The 21,885-nt window shown below is 44.0% G+C and overlaps 1 protein-coding gene across 1 annotated transcript in view; it reads left to right on the top strand.

The window, feature by feature from the left end:
• Positions 1-20,343, top strand: part of mctp1b (multiple C2 domains, transmembrane 1b) — a 114,068-nt gene extending 93,725 nt beyond the window's left edge. Inside the window, exons 14-24 of the mRNA XM_083793825.1 lie at positions 9,648-9,722; positions 10,420-10,539; positions 11,988-12,095; positions 14,903-14,956; positions 15,197-15,309; positions 15,485-15,594; positions 17,857-17,954; positions 18,394-18,608; positions 18,701-19,028; positions 19,087-20,204; positions 20,311-20,343. Of these exons, the coding sequence (XP_083649951.1) occupies positions 9,648-9,722; positions 10,420-10,539; positions 11,988-12,095; positions 14,903-14,956; positions 15,197-15,309; positions 15,485-15,594; positions 17,857-17,954; positions 18,394-18,474 (759 nt within the window). The 3' untranslated portion in view covers positions 18,475-18,608; positions 18,701-19,028; positions 19,087-20,204; positions 20,311-20,343. The remainder of the gene's footprint in view (positions 1-9,647; positions 9,723-10,419; positions 10,540-11,987; positions 12,096-14,902; positions 14,957-15,196; positions 15,310-15,484; positions 15,595-17,856; positions 17,955-18,393; positions 18,609-18,700; positions 19,029-19,086; positions 20,205-20,310) is intronic.
• Positions 20,344-21,885: the final 1,542 nt, after the last annotated feature.

The following is a 21,885-nucleotide window of genomic DNA, read 5'->3' as shown; positions in this document are numbered from 1 at the left end:
ACAGCCGAGTTGACAAATCATGAAAATAAACAAAAACTATTTGGGCCGAACAAATAATTATAAAGAAGGGCAGGCCAGGGTACAACACTCTTTTTGTTTTTGTTTTCTTCTTTCTAATTATGTGTTCGGCCCACAATTTTTTATGTTTAGTGTCATGGTTTGTCAACTTGGCTGTTGGCTTTGTCCGAGGCTTACAGCTCTTTAAATAAATACTTTTTGAAACATCTATGGGAAAAATGAATGGGGAATTATTTCCTGGTGCCCTCGTCGTTCTGAAAGGGGGAGGCACGCTCCTACAGCTTTAAGTCCAAGAATCTGAACTAACCCTTTAAACAGTAAGCCAAAGGGAATTCCCTGTGACTCGGGGGAGATGTTGGACTCTCAGGTCATCAGGATGAGGTTGTGAGGCACTCTGCTACACTCACCCCCCCTTTTGACCTCACACGGGGTCCACTGGCATAACCCATGGGACTTGAACCCGGGTCTCCCGTGTGGAGAGCCAACATCTTAACCACTAAACCACAGGGAACTCCCTCTGATTTGGGGGAAGATGTTAGACTCTTAGGCCAGCAGACTGAGGTATTGTGAGCCACTGCTATATTTATAAGGGTTAGTTTGGACTTGTTTTGGGCTTGTTTCTAAAGTGTAGTTGTTTATTTGGGCTTCTTTCTAAAGTATAGAGCGTCACAGTCCCGCCCCCTTCCATGACGACGACAGACCTGGAAAAGCATTCCCCATTCATTTTTCCCATAGACGTTTCATAAAACATTTATTTAAAGACCTTTTAAGCCTCAGACAAAGCCAACTCATGACAACAAACACAATCTTTTGGGGACGAACAAATAATTAGAAAGGAAAAAAAGGGCATGGAGAAATATTTCCTGGTGCCCTCATCGTTGTGAAAGGGGGGAGGGACTGCAACGCTCTATTTCCTACAGTTTAAGTCCAAAAATCCCAATGTTCCCTTGTTTTTGCCTTCAGGTCCCTGCCAATTACAATATAATGTTTGGGGGTCCTTGACGTGAAATAGTTTGAGTACCACTGATATAGAAACCTGTCAGACAGAATCAGACAGAAAACTGATTTAATTAATTAATCAGCCAACTTAAACAGTAAGCCAAAAGGAGTTCCCTGTGACTCGGGGGAGATGTTGGACTCTCAGGCCATTTGACCTCACACGGGGATAATTCGTGGTGCTGGAGCTGCTTTGAGAACATGGGTGGATTTAACCCATGGGACTTGAACCCGGGTCTCCCGTGTGAAGAGCCAACATCTTAACCACTAAGCCACAGGGAACTCCCACTGATTTGGGGTAAGAAGTTGGACTTTTAAGTCAAGCAGGCTGACGTTGTGTTACATTTATAGATTATGGTGACTTAGTTTGGCTTTACTTTGAACTGAAGTTGCTTGCAAATATTGACTGCTTTTTTTGGGCTTGTTTCTAAAGTGTAGTTGTTTATTTGGGCTACTTTCTAAAGTATAGCCAACAGCCGAGTTGACAAATCATGAAAATAAACAAAAAAAAATTGGGCCGAACAAATAATTAGAAAGAAGGGCAGGCCAGGGTACAACACTCTTTTTGTTTTCGTTTTCTTCTTTCTAATTATGTGTTAGTCCCACAATTTTTTATGTTTAGTGTCATGATTTGTGAACTCGGCTGTTGGCTTTGTCCGAGGCTTACAGATCTTTAAATAAATACTTTATGAAACATCTAGGGGAAAAATGAATGGGGAATTATTTCCTGGTGCCCTCGTCGTTCTAAAAGGGGGCGGCACGCTCCTACAGCTTTAAGTCCAAGAATCTGAACTAACCCTTTAAACAGTAAGCCAAAGGGAATTCCCTGTGACTCGGGGGAGATGTTGGACTCTCAGGTCATCAGGATGAGGTTGTGAGGCACTCTGCTACACTCACCCCCCCTTTTGACCTCACACGGGGTCCACTTGCATAACCCATGGGACTTGAACCCGGGTCTCCCGTGTGGAGAGCCAACATCTTAACCACTAAGCCACAGGGAACTCCCTCTGATTTGGGGGAAGATGTTAGACTCTTAGGCCAGCAGACTGAGGTATTGTGAGCCACTGCTATATTTATAAGGGTTAGTTTGGACTTGTTTTGGGCTTGTTTCTAAAGTGTAGTTGTTTATTTGGGCTTCTTTCTAAAGTATAGAGCATCACAGTCCCGCCCCCTTTCATGACGACGACAGACCTGGAAACGCATTTCCCATTAATTTTTCCCATAGACGTTTCATAAAGTATTTATTTAAAGACCTTTTAAGCCTCAGACAAAGCCAACTCTTGACAACAAACACAATCTTTTGGGGCCGAACAAATAATTAGAAAGGAAAAAAAGGGCATGGAGAAATATTTCCTGGTGCCCTCGTCGTTCTGAAAGGGGGGCGGGACTGCAACGTTCTATTTCCTACAGTTTAAGTCCAAAAATCCCAATGTTCCCTTGTTTTTGCCTTCAGGTCCCTGCCAATTACAATATAATGTTTGGGGGTCCTTGACGTGAAATAGTTTGAGAACCACTGATATAGAAACCTGTCAGACAGAATCAGACAGAAAACTGATTTCATTAATTAATCAGCCAACTTAAACAGTAAGCCAAAAGGAGTTCCCTGTGACTCGGGGGAGATGTTGGACTCTCAGGCCATTTGACCTCACACGGGGAAGTGCCGGGGGTGAGTTTAACCCATGGGACTTGAACCCGGGTCTCCCGTGTGGAGAGCCAACATCTTAACCACTAAGCCAAAGGGAACTCCCTCTGATTTGGGGTAAGATGTTAGACTTTCAAGGCCAGCAGGCTGAGGTTGTGTTTGAGGCACACTGCTACATTTATAAATGATGGTGACTTAGTTTGGACTGAAGTTGCTTGCAAATATTGACTGCTTTTTTTGGGCTTGTTTCTAAAGTGTAGGGTTTTTTTTTTTATGTTCCGTTTATAATTTTTTGTTTTTTTTACAAATATAGAAGTAAATTGAGAAATACAAACAGAGTAACGTTTCTAAAGTGTAGTTGTTTATTTGGGCTACTTTCTAAAGTATAGCCAACAGCCGAGTTGACAACTCATGAAAATAAACAAAAAAAATTGGGCCGAACAAATAATTAGAAAGAAGGGCAGGCCAGGGTACAACACTCTTTTTGTTTTTGTTTTCTTCTTTCTAATTATGTGTTCGGCCCACCATTTTTTATGTTTAGTGTCATGATTTGTCAACTCGGCTGTTGGCTTTGTCCGAGGCTTACAGATCTTTAAATAAATACTTTATGAAACATCTATGGGAAAAATGAATGGGGAATTATTTCCTGGTGCCCTCGTCGTTCTAAAAGGGGGCGGCACGCTACTACAGCTTTAAGTCCAAGAATCTGAACTAACCCTTTAAACAGTAAGCCAAAGGGAATTCCCTGTGACTCGGGGGAGATGTTGGACTCTCAGGTCATCAGGATGAGGTTGTGAGGCACTCTGCTACACTCACCCACCCTTTGACCTCACACGGGGTCCACTTGCATAACCCATGGGACTTGAACCCGGGTCTCCCATGTGGAGAGCCAACATCTTAACCACTAAGCCACAGGGAACTCCCTCTGATTTGGGGGAAGATGTTAGACTCTTAGGCCAGCAGGCTGAGGTATTGTGAGCCACTGCTATTTTATAAGGGTTAGTTTGGACTTGTTTTGGGCTTGTTTCTAAAGTGTACTTTGCTTATTTGGGCTTCTTTCTAAAATATAGAGCGTCACAGTCCCGCCCCCTTTCATGACGACGACAGACCTGGAAAAGCATTTCCCATACATTTTTCCCATAGACGTTTCATAAAGTATTTATTTAAAGACCTTTTAAGCCTCAGACAAAGCCAACTCATGACAACAAACACAATCTTTTGGGGCCGAACAAATAATTAGAAAGGAAAAAAAGGGCATGGAGAAATATTTCCTGGTGCCCTCGTCGTTCTGAAAGGGGGGCGGGACTGCAACGCTCTATTTCCTACAGCTTTAAGTCCAAAAATCCCAATGTTCCCTTGTTTTTGCCTTCAGGTCCCTGCCAATTACAATATAATGTTTGGGGGTCGTTGACGTGAAATAGTTTGAGAACCACTGATATAGAAACCTGTCAGACAGAATCAGACAGAAAACTGATTTCATTAATTAATCAGCCAACTTAAACAGTAAGCCAAAGGGAATTCCCTGTGACTCGGGGGAGATGTTGGACTCTCAGGCCATTTGACCTCACACAGGGAAGTGCCAGGGGTGGATTCAACCCATGGGACTTGAACCCGGGTCTCCCGTGTGGAGAGCCAACATCTTAACCACTAAGCCACAGGGAACTCCTTCTGATTTGGGGTAAGATTAGACTTTTAAGGCCAGCAGGCTGAGGTTGTGTTTGAGGCACACTGCTACATTTATAATTATGGTCACTTAGTTTGGACCGAAGTTGTTTGCAAATATTGACTGCTTTTTTGGGCTTGTTTCTAAAGTGTAGGTTTTTCTTTTAATGTTCTGTTTATACATTTTTTGTTTTTTACAAATATAGAAGTAAATTGAGAAATACAAACAGAGTAACGTTTCTAAAGTGTAGTTGTTTATTTGGGCTACTTTCTAAAGTATAGGTGTTACGGACCACGGTCCTTTTGATTATTTGTTATTTGTTTAAGTATAATTATTATTTATGGTGACTATTAAATTAGGATAATAATTATAAGTTTGGGAAATGTATTGTGTTTTATGGCATGTGACAAGTTGTGTTTCTTCTGTTTGTGAATGAGGTGCTGAGAACATGAGACTGTTGGCTACAGTACTCAAGGGAATGCATACAGACATGGCTGTGAGTGACAGGTCTCTGATTGGACCTGCCCCTCTCTTACTTATTGGTTCTCCCCGACAACACCAGTTTCCTGTTGGCTGGGCACTCTTCCTGTTGCTCTATAAAAGCTCAGTTGAACTTGACTTCACTAGGGGAAGACAGCGCTTCAGCAGCAGAGAATCGATCCCTCTTGTCCTCTCTTGTGCCTGCCTTTTGATTTAGTTTGTTATTGTTTCTGGTTCATTGCCGTAAGTTATGATTTGTTTTGTTTAGTCCAGTTTTCGTTTGAAGTAATCTTTAATTTATTTATGAGTCTGTAAACCAACTATTTATCCTTGTTTTAAAAGCCCGGTTCCTACCTCCACCATGTAGGAGTGCCAGGTCTTTTTCTTTTGGTACTTTATTGTAATTTTGGTTAGTTAGGGTAGTTAGGGATTTAGAATTGTCTTTTGTTTAAACTCTGTTAGGGCCTTAGGTAGGGGTAAACTTTTGTTTTCTAGTTAGATTCGTTTTGTTAGAATAGCACCTGCACTCTGAAGCTAACTTATGGGAGAATGTGAACCAGAATTGTATGAATTGTCTCTGCCACTGAAAGAAAAGGGCTGCTACAAATAAATTGAAGTTCTTTTCACCCTGTCTCCTCTCAAATTGTGTCATGTCCCTTCACCCTAGACGAAGGTCCATAACAATAGGCAACAGCCGAGTTGACAAATCATGAAAATAAACAAAAATAAAATTGGGCCGAACAAATAATTAGAAAGAAGGGCAGGCCAGGGTACAACACTCTTTTTGTTTTTGCTTTCTTCTTTCTAATTATGTGTTCGGCCCACCATTTTTTATGTTTAGTGTCATGATTTGTCAACTCGGCTGTTGGCTTTGTACGAGGCTTACAGCTCTTTAAATAAATACTTTATGAAACATCTATGGAAATGGGGAATTATTTCCTGGTGCCCTCGTCGTTCTAAAAGGGGGCGGCACGCTCCTACAGCTTTAAGTCCAAGAATCTGAACTAACCCTTTAAACAGTAAGCCAAAGGGAATTCCCTGTGACTCGGGGGAGATGTTGGACTCTCAGGTCATCAGGATGAGGTTGTGAGGCACTCTGCTACACTCACCCACCCTTTTGACCTCACACGGGGAAAGGATCCCACATTTAACCCATGGGACTTGAACCCGGGTCTCCCGTTTGAAGAGCCAACATCTTAACCACTAAGCCAAAGGGAACTCCCTCTGATTTGGGGGAAGATGTTAGACTTTTAAGGCCAGCAGGCTGACGTTGTTGTGAGGCACTGCTACGTTTATAAATCATAGCGACTTATTTTCTCCACCAGGCCGAAGGCATGGGGAGAGAGTATGTTATGCATACTAAGCCAAATAGTCCGGCAGCCGACAGACTTCTTTTGTTTAAAGCTAGTAGGTCTGCTATTTTGGAAAAATCGACATAGAAACATAGCTTTTTCAGAAAACTGTCAGGATGTAGAAGACATTTTTAGAATCTGATCTCAGGTCAGAATGAAAACTGTCAGAATGTAGAAGACATTTTTAGAATCTGATCTCAGGTCAGAATGAAAACTGTCAGGATGTAGAAGACATTTTTAGAATCTGATCTCAGGTCAGAATGAAAACTGTCAGGATGTAGAAGACATTTTTTAGAATCTGATCTCAGGTCAAAATGAGTTAATGGGGTTGTTAAGGGTGCGGGGCTAGCAAGATTGTGTGGGGCAAAATGCAGCTGTCTGAGTCATATTTATATGACGAGCAGGTGCTAAAAAAAGCATAATCATTAGAGCAGACAGCTGTGTGTTCCTGGTATAGCCCCCTGGTATACTGGCATCCGGCCAGTGCTTAAAGACCCCTGTTACTAAAACCAACAGGTACAAATTCTCATTGTAAAACGGGTAGTCCCAATACTTGATTCTGATTGGCTGGTTACCGTCACGTGACCGGTGTAAATTCCACCGATAACCCACTCCTTCAATCACTGGGGCTACTTGCCATCGAGCAAAACAAGGAAGTGATGTGGCTCGCTCTCTCGCTCTGGTGGCGCAAAGCGTAGCTACTTTTGTGAATTCAATCGTTTTATTAGGTTAATATTGCTATTAGGGCTGTCAAAGTTAACGCACTATTAACTAGTTAACTCACAATCCTTTTAACGGCACTATTCTTTTTGACGCGCGATTAACGCACTGTGAAGTTTGACAGAATGGTTGAGAGACGCATGGCAATTTTACACTGAAGAGTTGAATAATTGTTAAAGAGCTGCATTACTTAAGTTAATTCAAGTCTACACAATTAGAAAACTTAGAAAACATGTTATTTTGATCAACATGGCCTGTTATCTCTCGTAATGGTACCATTGGCCAACATCAATAAAGTTCTTTAGTTTGGGTCTGGAAGGCGATTAATTTGCGATTAATCACAGTTAACTATGGACAATCATGCGATTAATCAGATTAAATATTTTAATCGATTGACAGCCCTAATTGCTATATGTTTGTAACCGTTTTAGAAAAGCAATAAGCCACTCGAGGCCCCAGCTTACCGGGTATTTTACACTGGCTGGGGGGCGTAGGCAGACCCGAGGCGCAGTGTAAAATACCCGGTAACCTGAGACCTCTCGTGGCTTATTGCTTCATTTATACCTAAACCTCCATCCGGGCCCTCAACAAGGGAACAGTGTTGTTTTTGGCAGCAAATTTTGATTTTAGTTTTAGTCATAGTCTTTGGAATAGTTTTCATTTAGTTTGAGTCACATTTTAGTCACCTGGAATGCGTTAGTGTTAGTCTAGTTTTAGTCGACTAAAATGTATTTTGGTGGGCATTGATGCCGTCGTAAGGATTGTTTTTACACTTGCTGAAAATAGCCGATCGGCTATTTTCAGCATGCAACCAAGTGTAAAATGACTTATACTGGATCTCTTGTCCACTAGTCCCTTCCTAACATTTCAGTCTAGTTATTTGTTGACGAAATTGTCAGTATATTTATACTTAGTTTTAGTCATCATAGCTTAGTTTTCATTTAGTTTCCATTCAGTTTTATTCAGTGGAAAAAGGTAGTCGACGAACAATTTCCGTCTTAGTTTTAGTCGACGAAAACAACACTGCAAGGGAAGCAGGAGGAGGTACAGTATCGATGCTGTTTAGTCTCAGGGCTGGGTGCTGGTGAGGATACATGTAGTTACACTTTAGCTCTATAGTTGCATTTATAATTTAATGTAACAATCTGTGTGATAATGTTTACGTATATGTCTGTTGTTCTCTATGTATGTTCTACTGTTTGTAAATGTGTCTCAAGAGCTTTTATTATCTGCTACTAAACGAAGTGCCCTGCATGCAGCTTGGGGACATATAAATAAACCTGACCTTGACCTAAGCTGATCAACCGGCCTGGCCTGAGTCATTCTGCATCTGATGAGGACACCCTGACACCCTGACAGGGCGGCGGTGGCTCAGGGGTAGAGTGGCTGGATGGCAACCGCAAGGTTGCCTGTTTAAACCGGGCTCCCCCAAAGTGTCCTTGAGCAAGACTCTGAACCCCTAATTGCTCCTGATGTGCTGGTTGGTGCCTTGCATGGTTTCCGCCGCCATCGGTGTATGAATGTGTGAATGTAATGCACAATCCATGTAAAGGGCCTTGGATAAAGGCGCTATATAAATGCACCATTTTTCCATATTTTAACAGCGGGCGACAGCCAGACGAATTTATCCGGAAGTGTCATTATTTGTCTAAGGGACCCGGCGGCGTTAGCAGGCGAACAGGCGATTGGTCGAAAAGTGGGCGGTGCAACGTCGCCCGGAAAGATAAAAATAATTCATCTTTTCGGGCGATGTGTCGGCCGATGTTCGCCCGCTGTTAAAACGCACTGTGAGTCTCCTGGCAGGTTCCCAACAACAGCAGCTTTAAGGGTCTTAATGGGGTTTTTAACCCATTCTGACCTGAGATCAGATTCATAACGAGGTTTCCACTGGACACACACTGGTCTGATTAACCCATTCTGACCTGAGATCAGATTCTAGAAATGTCAGTCGCTCTTCGATTTTTCAAAAATAGCAGACCTACAAGCTCGTATCGCGCCACTCGGTGGCGCGATATGAGCTTGTAGATCTGCTATTTTTAAATAGCTAAAGCATAACATGATGCTGACACCAAAATGGGTGCCCGTTCAGAATGGGTTAAGGTGGCGGGGCAAAATGCAGCTGTCTGAGTCATATATATTATGACGAGCAGGTGCTAAAAAAAGCATCATCATTAGAGCAGACAGCTGTGTGTTTCGCCCCTATACCAGGAATATGAATTCCTGGTATAGCCCATTATACAGTACCAGGAATATGAATTCCTGGCATCCGGCTTAAATGCTTAAAACACCAAAAGGGGTTCCCGCCCAAAATGTGTTAAAAAGCTGCACTATGTAACTTTAATACCCTTTTAAGGGCATTTTTCTGTCTGACACCGAGGTTACCATACCAGCAATAGCAGATCTACAAACTCATAGCGCGGCATCTACGAGCTTGTAGATCTGCTATTTTTGAAAAATCGGGAAAATGTGGCCCAAATCTTTGAATATATATTCTTTCAGAGCGAATGTTTTTAACTCATATCTTTGCTTCTGGGAGGGGGGGGTCCCTGGAACAGCATATTTTGAGATGGGGGTCGGCGGCCAATTACATATAATTTCTGGGGGTCCTTGACATGAAATATTGAGCACCACTGACATAGAAACATGGTATTTCAGAAAACTGTCAGGATTTTGAAGACTTCTTTCAGGTCTAAATGGGTTTAAAGGGTCTTAAAGGGTCTTAAAGGGTCTTAAAGTTACATCGTGCAGCTTTTAAACAGTCTATTCTTCTCTTCAGGTCAAAGCTGCTCTGAATACTGTGGCTCCTGCAGAGCAGAAGTACCTTGAAGAGGAACCAAAAGTCTCCAAACAGGTATGTGTTCATATCATCATCATATCATCATATCATCATATCATCATACTTTAATTAACCAAATGTCTGAATGTCTGAATGTGTGTCTGTGTGTGTGTGTGTCAGAAACACTGCCGTAGCTCCTCACTTAAAAAAAATAGCAGATCTACAAGCAGAGATGGGCAAAATACATTGAAAATTTATTTTGATACAAAATACAAATACTGGGTCAAAAAATTTATCTAAATACAAAATACAAAATACATCTTCCATCCCCATCGAAATACAAATTACAAAATACAAAAAAGTATTTCAAATACGTTTTTCAAATACATGCATTTCAAATACTGCCCATCTCTGATGGGCAAATATATATTGAAAATGTATTTTGATACAAAATACAAATACTGGGTCAAAAAATGTATTTAAATACAAAATGCATCTAATTTCTTCCATCTCAGCGAAATACAAATTACAAAATACAAAAAAGTATTTCAAATACGTATTTCAAATACATGTATTTCAAATACTGCCCATCTGTCTACAAGCTCATATATACGAGCTTGTAGGTCTGCTATTTTTGAAAAATCGAAGAGCGACTGACATAGAAACATAGCTTTTTTCAGAAAACTGTCAGGATGTAGAAGACATTTTTTAGAATCTGATCTCAGGTCAGAATGGGCTAATCAATGAATCATGGCGTCTTAACGTTTCACAGCTGCTCCGGCAGAACTTCAACCGCGTGAAGAGATGCATCATGGTCCTCATCAACAACGGGACGTACGTCAACAGCTGCTTCGAGTGGGAGTCGGCGCCGCGAAGCATCACGTCCTTCCTGGTACGAAGCAGAACATTTCTATTTCAGTTTTAGTCATTATAGTCTCTTGAATAGTTTTCACTTAGTTTTAGTCACATTTTACTCACCCGAAAGGTTTTAGTGTTAGTCTATAGTTTTAGTCGACTAAATGTCATAAGATTTTAGTCGACTAAATCTACAGTTGATTTAGTCGACTAAAATGTATTTTGGTGGGCCTTGATGCCATCGTAATGAAAATAGCCGATATATGGGGACTAGGCTGGTGGAGGGTGTGTAGAGCCCAGGATCACATTAGATGATTGACACAGGGGTGGAAAATGGGTTACAAAATCGTGGGATAAAACATATATATATAAAAAAAAGAAAATAGCCGATCTACAAGCTCACAACGTGTCGCAGCGCGACGCGTTGTGAGCTTGTAGATTGGCTATTTTCAGCATGCAACCAAGTGTAAAATTACTTATACTGGATCTCTTGTCCACTAGTCCCTTCCTAACATTTTAGTCTAGTTTTTATCTGTTGACGAAATTGTCAATATATTTAGTCTTAGTTTTAGTCATCATAGCATAGTTTTCATTTAGTTCCCATTTAGTTTTTGTCAGTGGAAAAAGGTAGTCGACGAACATTTTTCGTCTTGAAACTGGTCAGATGACCAATGATATCCAATGAAATCAACAGGAACTGGAGCACACACACAGCCCAGAAAATGTGTGGATACAGTAGCTTCAAATTGACATATTGGTTGTTCAGTTTGACCCACCAGTTTTGGAGATATGGCTTATAGAGTATAATGTCTTGCAGAGAAACAGCGAGTTGAGAAAACAGGCTTGAAAAAGGTTCACTTCTGTGGTCTCTAACATTACACCTACATAGCTACATGTTTGGGCATTTATTTCATATTTACATGTCGATTTCAGCTCTGACATTTGTTTCAGACATGCTCTAGTATGTGAATAGTCTGCCTGTGCTATAAACACATTTTTGAAGGAAAAAAAAGGTTTTTCTCCTCTGGTGAAAAGCTGGAATTTGCGCGATGGCAGTCTCTCAGTCAAATCTGGTCACATTTATATATGTCCACACAAAGGAGACGCATACAAGGACACAAATATTATAGGTTACAAAATCATGGCATGTGTTTTCATGGTACAATAGGCATGTCACTCAGCAATAGAGCACCGAAGTCCTGACGTAACTCGCTCATCCCTTCGATTCCCCTGGTTGGCGGAAGTAATTTCTCTATGGAGAGTTCCGCCCCCCTGTCATGACGACGAGAGACCCCGGAAAATAATCCCCCGTTCATTTTCCTCATAGACTTTTCAAAAAGTATTTATTTTAAAGACGTTTACGCCGCGGACAAAGACAACTCGAGCTGCTGTGACACATCATGACGATAATGTAATCATGACACAATGCTTTGGGCAGATCAAAGAAAGAAAGAAACACTTTTTGTTTTGTTTTTCTTCGGTCAGCTGTTTGTGGTGGTGGTGTGGAACTTTGAGCTGTACATGCTGCCTCTGTCCCTGGTGGTGCTGTTCACCTGGAACTACATGTTCACCTGCAGGGACCAAGGAGACCTGGTGAGTCCCCCTGTCTGTCCCCCTGTCTGTCCCCCTGTCTTCACCTCCTGCAGGGACCAAGGAGACCTGGTGAGTCCCCCTGTCTGTCCCCCTGTCTGTCCCCCTGTCTGTCCCCCTGTCTGTCCCCCTGTCTGTCCCCCTGTCTTCACCTCCTGCAGGGACCAAGGAGACCTGGTGAGAGACAACACACATCCCCCTTTCTGAAACCAGCTCCTCGCCACTCGCCCTACACACTCGCCCTCGATGTGCGCGTTCACGCGAGGCTGCGCCATATTAAGTGTCGTCCGAAACCAAGCAGCCTTGAGTGGAAGTGGCTTATAAAGCCCTCAAGAGCGAGTCTGTGCCGATCTAGACTCGATTGCCTTGTGCAGCCCTGCTCTCTGTCCGCATGGAAACCGCCACCTACAAATGGAAGTACCACCACAAATAAATGATAAATAAACTGCTCCTAAACAATCTTCATCTGATGCAGAATAGACAACGCTCCAACTGATGTTCACAAGGGCTCTTTATTTACCCCACCGTGAAAAAACTATAAATGAAACCACACAAACAAAACAACTTTTAACAATGATTTATAAACACCATGGATGTATATGACATGTCATTTTTGACAGTCACGCTGTATTTCCTTTTTCCATATTAATGAAATCCACATGTCACACAAACATACACGATGCAATGCAATAATTATAAGTGTACAAACAAAATGACAGGTAACGCAATTGCATGATGGTAACCATGGCAACGAATGGTGTCTGTTTCCTGTTTCTGCACAAGGAGGGCTAGTGTATTTCCAAACAGTTTTTTATACCCAGCACCCTAATCAAGGGAACTTGATTCAGCTGGAGGGGCACTTCCTGACGAGGGAACCTCCTGAGAGCACTTCAAGTCAAGGGACTGGTTTCAGAAAGGGCCTAAATTAGAGTCCTTGGTGCCCTCGTCGTTCTGAAAGGGGGCGGGACTGGGACGCTCCATTTCCTACAGCTTTAAGTCCAAAAACCTGAACTAACCCTTTTAAACAGTAAGCCAAAGGGAATTCCCTGTGACTCGGGGGAGATGTTGGACTCTCAGGTCATCAGGATGAGGTTGTGAGGCACTCTGCTACACTCACCCACCATTTGACCTCCACAGGGATAATACCTTCCACCACATGTAACCCATGGGACTTGAACCCGGGTCTCCCGTGTGGAGAGCCAACATCTTAACCACTAAGCCACAGGGAACTCCCTCTGATTTGGGGGAAGATGTTAGACTCTTAGGCCAGCAGGCTGAGGTATTGTGAGCCACTGCTATATTTATAAGGGTTAGTTTGGACTTAGGTTAGTCTCTTCATTTTGACAGAAAATGTGTTTTTGTCATAGGGCTCTTATCCCTTATCCTTAAACGTATTTGCCATTTCTTTACTATTTTGAAATACATTTTAAAATAATTCAACTAGCCGACCTACACCGAGACGTTGTGAGCTTGTAGATCGGCTATTTGAACTAATTTCTTAATGTTTTTCAAAATCTTAAAAAATAAAAAATGCAAATTCGTTTAGGGATAAGGGTTAAGATGGAGCCCCTCAGGTCTTTTTTTTTATTTAGTCGGCTGGCAGGCCTCCATGTGGCATCATAATGCCAGATGTTTACTCTTGGCTGTGTGACGAAAATAGCCAATCTACAATTACAAGCTCACAATGTTGATTGTCGTAGCCGGTCATGCATAATTAACCATTAATTGCTGTCCCCCTGTCTGTCCCTCTGTGTGTCCCTCTGTGTGTCCCCCTGTCTGTCCCCCTGTCTGTCCCTCTGTCTGTCCCTCTGTCTGTCCCTCTGTCTGTCCCTCTGTCTGTCCCCCTGTCTGTCCCCCTGTCTGTCCCTCTGTCTGTCCCTCTGTCTGTCCCTCTGTCTGTCCCCCTGTCTGTCCCCCTGTCTGTCCCCCTGTCTGTCCCCCTGTCTGTCCCTCTGTCTGTCCCCCTGTTTGTCCCTCTGTCTGTCCCTCTGTCTGTCCCCCTGTCTGTCCCCCTGTCTGTCCCTCTGTCTGTCCCCCTGTCTGTCCCTCTGTCTGTCCCTCTGTGTGTCCCCCTGTCTGTCCCCCTGTCTGTCCCTCTGTCTGTCCCCCTGTCTGTCCCTCTGTCTGTCCCCCTGTCTGTCCCTCTGTCTGTCCCCCTGTCTGTCCCCCTGTCTGTCCCCCTGTCTGTCCCTCTGTCTGTCCCCCTGTCTGTCCCCCTGTCTGTCCCCCTGTCTGTCCCCCTGTCTGTCCCTCTGTCTGTCCCCCTGTCTGTCCCTCTGTCTGTCCCCCTGTCTGTCCCCCTGTCTGTCCCTCTGTCTGTCCCCCTGTCTGTCCCTCTGTCTGTCCCCCTGTCTGTCCCTCTGTCTGTCCCCCTGTCTGTCCCCCTGTCTGTCCCTCTGTCTGTCCCTCTGTCTGTCCCCCTGTCTGTCCCCCTGTCTGTCCCCCTGTCTGTCCCCCTGTCTGTCCCTCTGTCTGTCCCCCTGTCTGTCCCTCTGTCTGTCCCCCTGTCTGTCCCCCTGTCTGTCCCTCTGTCTGTCCCTCTGTCTGTCCCTCTGTCTGTCCCCCTGTCTGTCCCTCTGTCTGTCCCCCTGTCTGTCCCTCTGTCTGTCCCCCTGTCTGTCCCCCTGTCTGTCCCCCTGTCTGTCCCCCTGTCTGTCCCCCTGTCTGTCCCTCTGTCTGTCCCCCTGTCTGTCCCCCTGTCTGTCCCTCTGTCTGTCCCCCTGTCTGTCCCTCTGTCTGTCCCCCTGTCTGTCCCTCTGTCTGTCCCCCTGTCTGTCCCTCTGTCTGTCCCCCTGTCTGTCCCCCTGCAGTCAGTGGAGGTGATGTTTGACTGGGAAGACGAGGACGACGACAAGGATGACAAGGTCAGTTACAACAGCCTGGCATATCTTTTCAAAAGAGTGTCATTTTGGGGGGGTTTGAAATGTTTTGTTTTTTTGTCATGCCAAAAGGTTGAGAATGAATCGCCGTGCTTCAAAAAAACTGGGCCTGATGGACAGGCTGTGCCTGTCTGTTGTCTGTAAGCCTGTCTGTTGTCTGTAAGCCTGTCTGTTGTCTGTACGCCTGTCTGTTGTCTGTAAGCCTGTCTGTTGTTTTCCCTGCAGGACTCAGAGCGGGGGCGGGGCCTGATGGACAGGCTGTACGCCATCCAGGACGTGTTCATCAGCGTTCAGAGCGCTCTGGACGACGTGGCGTCCTACGGAGAGAGGATCAAGAAGTATGAGCTTTAATACCAAAGAAAATAGAAAACATTTGAATTATTGTTTATAGCAGCTTTAATAATAGTCCCTGACATCACAGTTGAAACATGAAAACATTTCAGCTCAATTCATATTTCATGTTTTATAAATCCTCTCCTCCAAACTCCTCCCTCTCCTCCAAACACGGTCCAGTTCGGTGAACTGGACCGTGCCTTTCATCAGCTGGCTGGCCATCATCTCCCTGTGTGTGGCGACGGTTCTGCTCTACGTCATACCTCTGAGATACCTGGTGCTGGCATGGGGTAAGTTTCATACCTCTGAGATACCTGGTGCTTTGCATGGGGTAAGTTTCATACCTCTGAGATACCTGGTGCTGGCATGGGGTAAGTTTCATACCTCTGAGATACCTGGTGCTTTGCATGGGGTAAGTTTCATACCTCTGAGATACCTGGTGCTTTGCATGGGGTAAGTTTCATACCTCTGAGATACCTGGTGCTTTGCATGGGGTAAGTTTCATACCTCTGAGATACCTGGTGCTGGCATGGGGTAAGTTTCATACCTCTGAGATACCTGGTGCTTTGCATGGGGTAAGTTTCATACCTCTGAGATACCTGGTGCTTTGCATGGGGTAAGTTTCATACCTCTGAGATACCTGGTGCTTTGCATGGGGTAAGTTTCATACCTCTGAGATACCTGGTGCTTTGCATGGGGTAAGTTTCATACCTCTGAGATACCTGGTGCTGGCATGGGGTAAGTTTCATACCTCTGAGATACCTGGTGCTGGCATGGGGTAAGTTTCATACCTCTGAGATACCTGGTGCTTTGCATGGGGTAAGTTTCATACCTCTGAGATACCTGGTGCTTTGCATGGGGTAAGTTTCATACCTCTGAGATACCTGGTGCTGGCATGGGGTAAGTTTCATACCTCTGAGATACCTGGTGCTGGCATTGGCTAAGTTTCATACCTCTGAGATACCTGGTGCTTTGCATGGGGTAAGTTTCATACCTCTGAGATACCTGGTGCTGGCATGGGGTAAGTTTCATACCTCTGAGATACCTGGTGCTTTGCATGGGGTAAGTTTCATACCTCTGAGATACCTGGTGCTTTGCATGGGGTAAGTTTCATACCTCTGAGATACCTGGTGCTTTGCATGGGGTAAGTTTCATACCTCTGAGATACCTGGTGCTTTGCATGGGGTAAGTTTCATACCTCTGAGATACCTGGTGCTTTGCATGGGGTAAGTTTCATACCTCTGAGATACCTGGTGCTTTGCATGGGGTAAGTTTCATACCTCTGAGATACCTGGTGCTTTGCATGGGGTAAGTTTCATACCTCTGAGATACCTGGTGCTTTGCATGGGGTAAGTTTCATACCTCTGAGATACCTGGTGCTTTGCATGGGGTAAGTTTCATACCTCTGAGATACCTGGTGCTTTGCATGGGGTAAGTTTCATACCTCTCAGATACCTGGTGCTTTGCATGGGGTAAGTTTCATACCTCTGAGATAACCTGGTGCTTTGCATGGGGTAAGATTCATACCTCTGAGATAACCTGGTGCTTTGCATGGGGTAAGTTTCATACCTCTGAGATACCTGGTGCTGGCATGGGGTAAGTTTCATACCCCCGAGATATAATACCTTGTATCCCCCCATCTAAAGATATTTTTGTTCCAGTGACACCGAAAAGCAAAGATTTGATTTTAAATATATTCACTTTCATTCAGGAGAATTGCTTTTGAAATCCATGTAGCACACCGCATCTCCACTAGCTAAAGAGTGCTGGGTTGCGCCCCGAATAGCTGATCTACAAGCTCTATTGTAGAGCTTGTAGATCTGCTATTTTCTGTCCAAAAGTCAAAGTCATACGATTTGTCACACACGTTACCGCAGTGAAATTTGTTCTCCGCATTTGACCCATCTCTCTTGGAGCGGTGAGCCGCAGCCAAGGAGCGGTGAGCTGCAGCCGTGCCGTGCTCGGGAATCATTTGATTAGATTTGACCCCCCCAATCCAACCCTTTGATGCTGAGTGCCAAGCAGGGAGGCATTGGGTCCCATTTTTAGAGTCTTTGGTATGACACGGCCGGGGATCGAACCCCCGACCTCCCAGTCTCAGGGCCACAAGGCCACTGTCTGGTGGGCATCCCTCTTACGGGATCTGAGCCCCTGCCTCTCGAACACTCTGTGCACGCAGTGTGCACGCAGTGTGCACGCAGTGTGCACGCAGCCATGCACTGTTGCTCTCTGTCTAGAGATCAGACTAAACCTCGTTGTTCCTGTCTTGTCGGGCGTCTGTGGCTCAAGAGGTAGAGCAGGTCGTCCAATGATCCGTGGGTCGGCGGTTCGAATCCCGGCTCCTCCTCCTGTCTACATGTCGAAGTGTCCTTGGGCAAAGACACTGAACCCCAAATTGCTCCCGATGTGCTGGTTGGTACCTTTCATGGTTTCCGCTGCCATCGGTGTGTGAATGTGTGTGTGAATGGGTGAATGTAATGCACCATCTCTGTAAAGCGCCTTGGATAAAGGCGTTATATATAAATGCACCATTTACCATTTTGTCTTTATAGGGGTGAATAAATTCACAAAGAAATTACGCGACCCGTATCTGATCGACACCAACGAGCTCCTCAACTTCTTCTCCAGAGTGCCCTCCGACGTCCAGCTGGTACGTACGTACTGTACATCTAGGGTAATATACTGTAGCTTCTTGGTTTATACCTACAGTATGATCCTAGATTACTGAGCCACTACACTGTCTCTATTATACCTGGTGTTTACATTGCTTACTGTAAATCGCTCTGGATTAAGAAGAGGATCAACTAATTGCCTAAATTGTAAATGGGACACTGTTGTACAACAAAGTGTAAAAGAGCTGGCTGAGACTGAGACTGACTGACTGGCTGGCTGGCTGGCTGGCTGGCTGGCTGGCTGGCTGGCTGGCTGGCTGGCTGGCTGACTGACTGACTGGCTGACTGACTGGCTGGCTGGCTGGCTGACTGACTGGCTGACTGGCTGGCTGGCTGGCTGGCTGGCTGACTGACTGGCTGGCTGGCTGGCTGGCTGGCTGACTGGCTGACTGACTGTGTGTTATGCTGTTGTTTCAGATGCAGTACAGCGAGCTGAAGGTCGACCCGTCGTCACAAAGTCCCAGCAAGAGGAGCAGACGACCTCACATCAGCTCCTGATCATCATCATCATCATCATCATCATCATGCTGTAAACCAATAGCCTGCTTGGGATCCAGACTGATTAGATTTTGACTCGCGTACTTCCAACTCCAGTTTCACATCGGAAGCCACCGGTTACATTGGAACAACTTGTTGTGACCCGTACAAATGTTGTCCGCGCCCCAAACACAGGTCCCGAGTCCCCCCAAACATGGGTCCCTAGTCCCCAAACATGAGTCCCTAGTCCCCAAACATGGGTCCCGAGTCCCCAAACATGAGTCCCTAGTCCCCAAACATGAGTCCCTAGTCCCCAAACATGGGTCCCGAGTCCCCAAACATGAGTCCCTAGTCCCCAAACATGAGTCCCTAGTCCCCAAACATGGGTCCCGAGTCCCCAAACATGAGTCCCTAGTCCCCAAACATGAGTCCCTAGTCCCCAAACATGGGTCCCGAGTCCCCAAACATGAGTCCCTAGTCCCCAAACATGAGTCCCTAGTCCCCAAACATGGGTCCCGAGTCCCCAAACATGAGTCCCTAGTCCCCAAACATGAGTCCCTAGTCCCCAAACATGGGTCCCAAGTCCCCAAACAGGGTTTATCCCCAAACATGGTCCCTAGTCGCCAAACACAGGTCCCGAGTCCCGACAGGATGGTTTATCAGACTGAGGAGCAAACCAGTCTGGATTCCAGGCTAGTAAAAAAAGAGAAATGTATTATTTATAAATGTATTCTTTGAAGGTGCTTACACACCAGTTTGTTTGTGCGGTTATTTCGCCTGAAATATATGTTTTTCCCCCCAAAAAAACAGCCATTTGGAACACTAAAGCAGGCGTTTTAACCCCCCAAACTAATTATAATTAATTAGTGGAGACTGTGGCTCAGGAGGTAGAGCAGGTCGTCCAATGATCCCTGGGGTTGGCGGTTCGAATCCCGGCTCCTCTTCCTCCTGTCCACATGTCGAAGTGTCCTCGTGCAAAACGACACGGAACCCTACGCTGCCTCCGATGAGTTGGTCGGTGTGAATGTGGGACGCTGGCGTCGACTGTTCGCCGCTTCACCTCCCAATGAATGAACCGTTGACAAAGTGCTTTGAGCACTTGGAAAAGCGCTATAAAAATGCACCCTGAACCACCAAGCACTTAGAATATATAGGAGTCGAGGCATTACATTTAGTTTGACTCGGTTCACAGATAAACATTGTGAAAATAGCAGATCTGCTATTTTCACAATGTTTGCCTCTTTCTTACATTGTTTGACCAGTTTTTATATTGTCTGTTGACTTTTGATGCAGTTAATGGTCTTTTTATTTTCTTTAGTGCTTCTTTCTTTTTGTTTGAGGTATTAAAAGGGTCCTTAAATTGTCACGTAAGTGTCATCTGGGGACCCCCCCCCCTCAATTTCTAGGAAGAAATGTGTGTAGAATATGCCTGTGATGTACAGAATGTCTGCTATGAAGGTATTTTACATGGACTATGTAGTGTTGTACCATTTTTTCAAATAGCTTTTTTACTTTCGTGTCATGTCTGCTATAAATGCCAAAACGATTGGCACCGTTCAACTCCCAGGACTAATGCCTGATGCGTGAGCTTACAAGTAGATTGGCTCTTTTTCAGTATCAACCCAACTTTAGATTCCTGAACATACTCACACAAAAGGAACATTCACACATCAGACGCTGTGTGTGTGTGTGTGTGTGTGTGTGTGTGTGTGTGTGTGTGTGTGTGTGTGTGTGTGTGTGTGTGTGTGTGTGTGTGTGTGTGTGTGTGTGTGTGTGTGTGTGTGTGTGTGTGTGTGTGTGTGTGTGTGTGTGTGTGTGTGTGTGTGTGTGTGTGTGTGTGTGTGTGTGATTCAGAAGCTTTATAAAGAGCATCGCATTTGGTAAACGGTCGCATTTTGAAAAATGCAGACCAAAAAAGTGAGACGTTCTAAAACACCTTTGTTACCCTGATAGCTGTTGGTGGTTGTTTAACCCATTTCTGACCTGAGATCAGATTCTAAAAATGTCTATTACATCCTGACAGTTGCATTATTAACCCATCCTGACCTGAGATCAGATTCTAAAAATGTCTTGAGCTTGAGCAAATGCTATGAGCTTGTAGATCTGCTATTTTTCAATAGCTAAAGCACAACGTAATGCTAACACCAAAACAGAATGGGTTAAAGCTTCCTTTGGTGATTATAGGTTGTAAATATCACAAAGCTTGGTAACAGTGCTTCGATTTTATGCTGTTTATCCAACATGACATCCATGTAAACAAACAAACAATGTCACTCATTTTACAACTAAACGTTTGCTCTCAAAAGCGAGAAATAAGACGATGCCGTACCCAAAAAAAATGATTCTATATATTGTTCAACAACTCACTTCCTTGTTTTGCTGCAGCTGGGCAGACGGCCACTTATATTGTTTCATTACCGTGTAAGCATGGACATATCTTGTTTTGGTGTGTTTTGGGGTCAATTTATTAATTTATATAGCCATGTAATAAGTGCGATAATGCATGGCTATTGGGGTGTTCACTTCTAGTGATTTTTACTAGTCGACTAGTTGTTTAACTAGGCCTACCTACAGTTTGACTGATTAAAACGCGTAACCCCGCATTTTAAATCCGGCGAAAAAAGGTTCCCCCGTTTGTTATGATCCGATCGCACCACAAGACCCTCCTCCATAAGGAGATGTAGTCCATCAATTTGCATTGGCCTCAATTTCCCAGAAGCCCTAGCAGCCCCACAGCATGTGTTGATTTCCGGTTTCGTCATCAAAACGAAACCATCTAGTCTCTATCTCCGCGGCAAAGACAGAGTTTCTTTTTATTTATTACAATACGGCGGATTAAACACTTAAGTAAAAAATAATAATAATAATAATAATAGTTGTATTTTTAAAAACTACATTGGTGACTAACTATAATCTAGCTGATCTTGAGGCCTACAAAAACGGGGAAAAACAAACAAATCTTTTTGTTTTTTCTTATCAACTAGTCAACCAGTACCAACAAGGTCGACTAGTGGATTTACTAGTCGAATAGTCGACTAGTTCCTTAAAGCCCTGCCCTATATATAGGTGGTCATTGTTGATATATATATATATATATATATATATCACTCATTCTTGAGATGAGGGACAAAAGTGGAAAAAACATGTCCCACACATAAGAGCCTTATTATTGTTAAGAATAAATTAATTTAATAAAAATAAAAGCACTTGCAAAGTTAAATGTAATACAGTTGTGTATTATTATGCCATTAATTTCATTATAATTGTTTTCATATGCCATCTGAATTAGTTAAAAGCAGGCACTGTACCCAAAAACGCCTGTATTTAGCCTGTCCCCAGCAAGTGGTCATAATTTCAAACTGCTAAAAAAGTGTCTAATACTGTCACAATCACATAAATATACATACTAAATTAAAGTAGATTGTCAACAAC

Source organism: Protomyctophum parallelum, assembly GCF_964188405.1.
Source record: "Protomyctophum parallelum genome assembly, chromosome: 21".
In the NCBI taxonomy this organism is placed as follows: Eukaryota; Metazoa; Chordata; class Actinopteri; order Myctophiformes; family Myctophidae; genus Protomyctophum; species Protomyctophum parallelum.
This window is presented reverse-complemented; position numbering and strand designations above follow the sequence as displayed.